The sequence below is a fragment of the Brassica napus genome, chromosome C3, assembly GCF_020379485.1.
Source record: "Brassica napus cultivar Da-Ae chromosome C3, Da-Ae, whole genome shotgun sequence".
Classification (NCBI taxonomy): Eukaryota; Viridiplantae; Streptophyta; class Magnoliopsida; order Brassicales; family Brassicaceae; genus Brassica; species Brassica napus.
The window spans coordinates 72,347,051-72,350,465 of record NC_063446.1 but is presented as its reverse complement, the minus strand read 5'-3'; the positions used below and the strand labels follow the sequence as shown (position 1 = coordinate 72,350,465).

Genomic DNA, 3,415 nt, shown 5'->3' with positions numbered 1-3,415 from the left:
ATGATGTATTTGTAAAATTCATTCATATTATATTCATTAAGTAAATATTTTTTTTTGCATCTTAAACTATCTATTTTTTACGAATGTGTGATATCATATAAAAAAATATATAAAAAAATGAGTATACATAGTTAATTAGATAATTGTAAAAACATAAATTTTTCTTTCGTTTTGCGATATAATATAAATAATGGTCCGCCCAGTTAACAAAAATCATGATTTTTTTTATGTGTAATTTTTTTTATTTTGACCATTTCCTTCAAACTATATTAAATTTCACATATTTTAATTAGAATATTTTTAATATCTTTCCCTTTTTATTTGAAATGCAACTCAGTATTTTTAAAAAAATTATAACAAAATATTTTAAAATTATTTTTAGAATTTGTTTGAAAAATATGAAAATTACATTTTAAATTAAAATTATCCTAAAATATGATAAGTTTTGATGTAAACGAAAACTCAAATTATGTCAAAAATAATTATATTCAATGATAATAACAATTTAAATTGATTGTTTTAAAAAAAAATACATTTACAAAAATATTGTTTGAAAGAAAATTCATTTCTCTTTCAAATATAAAATGAAAATATTATAATTAAATAATAAAAAATATAAATAAAAACCATAAATTTAGCAAATGACAACTGAGTTATATTATGCTAAAATTTTATTTCTAACAATTTAGCAAATGAAAAATGAGTTATGAGAAAATAATACCATATATTTTTTAAAAACATAGCCATTATTAAATATTTTTTTGAATAAATAAATATTTTTTAATTTAATCAACTGATAATAATATTCCTACAATTGTGTGAGTCAAATTCTAGTTTTAGTGACGCATGTTATATATTAGTGATGTATGTTTTAGGTAACATTTTAATGATGCACATTTTTTAAAATCTTCATTATAAAAATTATGCACGTAAGGATAACTCATGAGTTTTTTTTGTTGATTAAATGACATTATGTCCAAATTTATTTAAGAATATTTCATTAAGGTAACTGAAAAAGACAAACAATAAAATAGGAAGTTTAAATTCATTTAAGCATATTTCATTAATGTAACTGAAAAGACAAGTAATAAATTAGTACACCAACTACAATTTAAAAAATATTTATAGCACGACCCAAAAGGCTAAAAGCACTATAATAGTTATATTTTTCAATACTTCTTTTTTTTGTAAAAGGGCTTTATTTTTTCTATACTTTAAAATGAGAATTGTTGTCTTTGGGAATTATATAATGTTCGCTAGAGCATCTCCAACCATGACACCAAATTTGTTGTTAAAATTATATCAAATTTGATGTTTTAGTGTTATAATTTTTTTGTCATCTCCAACAATGACACCAAATTTTACACCAAAAGTAGTATTATATATTATTTGATGTTTTCAGTTTTATTTTTTTATATTTTTTATTATTTTTAATTGATAAATAATTATTTTATCACATTTATATTATTATTTATATTTTTCTTACTTGTAAATGATGAATGATAATAGTCATTTAGTTATTTATTTTAAAAATATAAATAAAAATTTAATATTTTAATTATGTAAAAATAAATTTAAAATACAAATAATACAATATATTAATATTTAATTACAAATTAGATAATAATTGAACTATATTATTAAATGAAACATAATAAAATATACATTTTAAAATTTTGGTGTTGAAGATTAAATCACATTAAATTTGGTGTTTCCTTGGAGATAGCCTTACAACGTACCCTACCCTGGGAAATATTAAAATTAATCGCCATTTCAATTGACACTTGGACGACATTGAGAAATCAGTTGCAGAAAAAGGACCATAACATAAGTTCATATCTTATGTTATAATACGTCGATAATACATACATAACGATCATTACATGTCAGCTTATTTAACCATGTTTATTTTCTTCTAAAAACGGAAGATATAACTTTTAGACAGAAAATAAATAAATAAATAAATAAAAAACTACTAGGAAAACGCAATCTCTCTTAATTAGCAAAGACGCGACGCCTCATAGACTGTAGACACCGCCTATTCCGCTGGAGGAGCTAAGTTAAGATCCAGATCTAACGGCTGAGATTTCTTCTCACCTCCACCTTCGAAATCAACGACCGAAGACTAATCAGACTCGCTCTGGACCCCACACGTAGCAGCCAGTGGGAACGCCGTCATGTTAAACAAGTAAACATGACGCGCAACGGGAATCTGATAACACGCTCCGCTGCCATTACCTAAGCTGAGCTCGAGCTGCGGAGGTGTAACCAATCTCGCCACCGTCGGAGAGGCGGAGTCGACGGTAATGCTCTGACTAGGACTACGGGAGTAACCGCCGTCATTCACGTTAAGCTCGAGAGACGTTGGGAAATTCGTCTTAGCCTTAGCGCCGCGAAACTCACGCGCCGCAGCGTCGTAGGCACGCGCCGCCTGCTGAGCGGTGTCGAACGTTCCAAGCCAGACGCGAGTTTTCTTACGCGGATCTCGGATCTCCGCCGCGTATCTTCCCCACGGACGTTTCCTCACGCCTCTGTAGGGAATCTCTTTCGCATTACTCTGGGTCAGGTTCGGGTCGGGTTTCAAGACCATCTTGGTCATGATAATCAAAAGGAAACGAGAAGATCTGTGAAAGAGTTCTGTGGTAATGAGGAAAGAAGCGTCTTTTATAGAGAGCGAGTATAAGCGAGCGCTCCTTTTAGGGTGCTTTCCTGTGAACAGTCAAAGACATTTAAGATTGGTTTATTACAGAGAATCGGTGTTTGGGGTTTTCTTTTGTCTTATCCATTTGTGTAGAGCCACGTGTTCACTGCTTTTCCTGCAAAGAATCTTTTTTAGAATTGTTCGAATTTTTAAAATATAACTAGAACTTGATCAGTGCGCCCGCACGGGTATTTATTTTTTGTTCTTATATATTCTAATTTCTGGTAATGTTATCAACTTGGTCTTTTGTGTTCATGTCGTAGATTAATATGTTATTTAGTTTGACATTTGTGTATAATGTTCAATATGTTTAGCTTCCAAATTATTAGAAATTTTGTTTTCACGTTCTTCGGACTTTTATTCAATTTATTTTGATATATTAAACAACAAAATGTAAATATTAGAGATCTAGATATACTTTTTAAGTTTTATTAAATTACATTCCAAATATTTTGATATATATATATATATATATATATATATAAAGTTCATATCTGATCTATTTGACCTGCGCGCCGACGCGGCTATTTATTTTAACTTGTAAAATCATTATTACCTTATAAACTATTGGTAATTACTGGATTTTATTAACTGTGATCAAACAATATTAGATTATTGTTTGATTATTATCGTATTGAATGTATTAGTATCACAAATAAATGATTACTAATACATTCAAGTATAATAATTATTTTTTGTTTCTACTAATTTTAT

General features: G+C 27.9%; 1 protein-coding gene across 1 annotated transcript; it reads right to left on the bottom strand.

Moving 5' to 3' along the window:
- Positions 1 to 1,806: 1,806 nt before the first annotated feature.
- On the bottom strand, positions 1,807 to 2,742 carry LOC106391683 (ethylene-responsive transcription factor 4-like). The gene has a single exon (XM_048750582.1). The coding sequence runs from the start codon at positions 2,597 to 2,599 to the stop codon at positions 2,126 to 2,128; it is 474 nt and encodes a 157-aa protein (XP_048606539.1). The 5' UTR covers positions 2,600 to 2,742; the 3' UTR covers positions 1,807 to 2,125.
- Between the last annotated feature and the right edge of the window lie 673 nt (positions 2,743 to 3,415).

Excerpts from the sequence above, each read along its gene's own strand:
- LOC106391683 (XM_048750582.1), bottom strand. The coding sequence starts at position 2,599 with ATGACCAAGATGGTCTTGAAACCCGACCCGAACCTGACCCAGAGTAAT.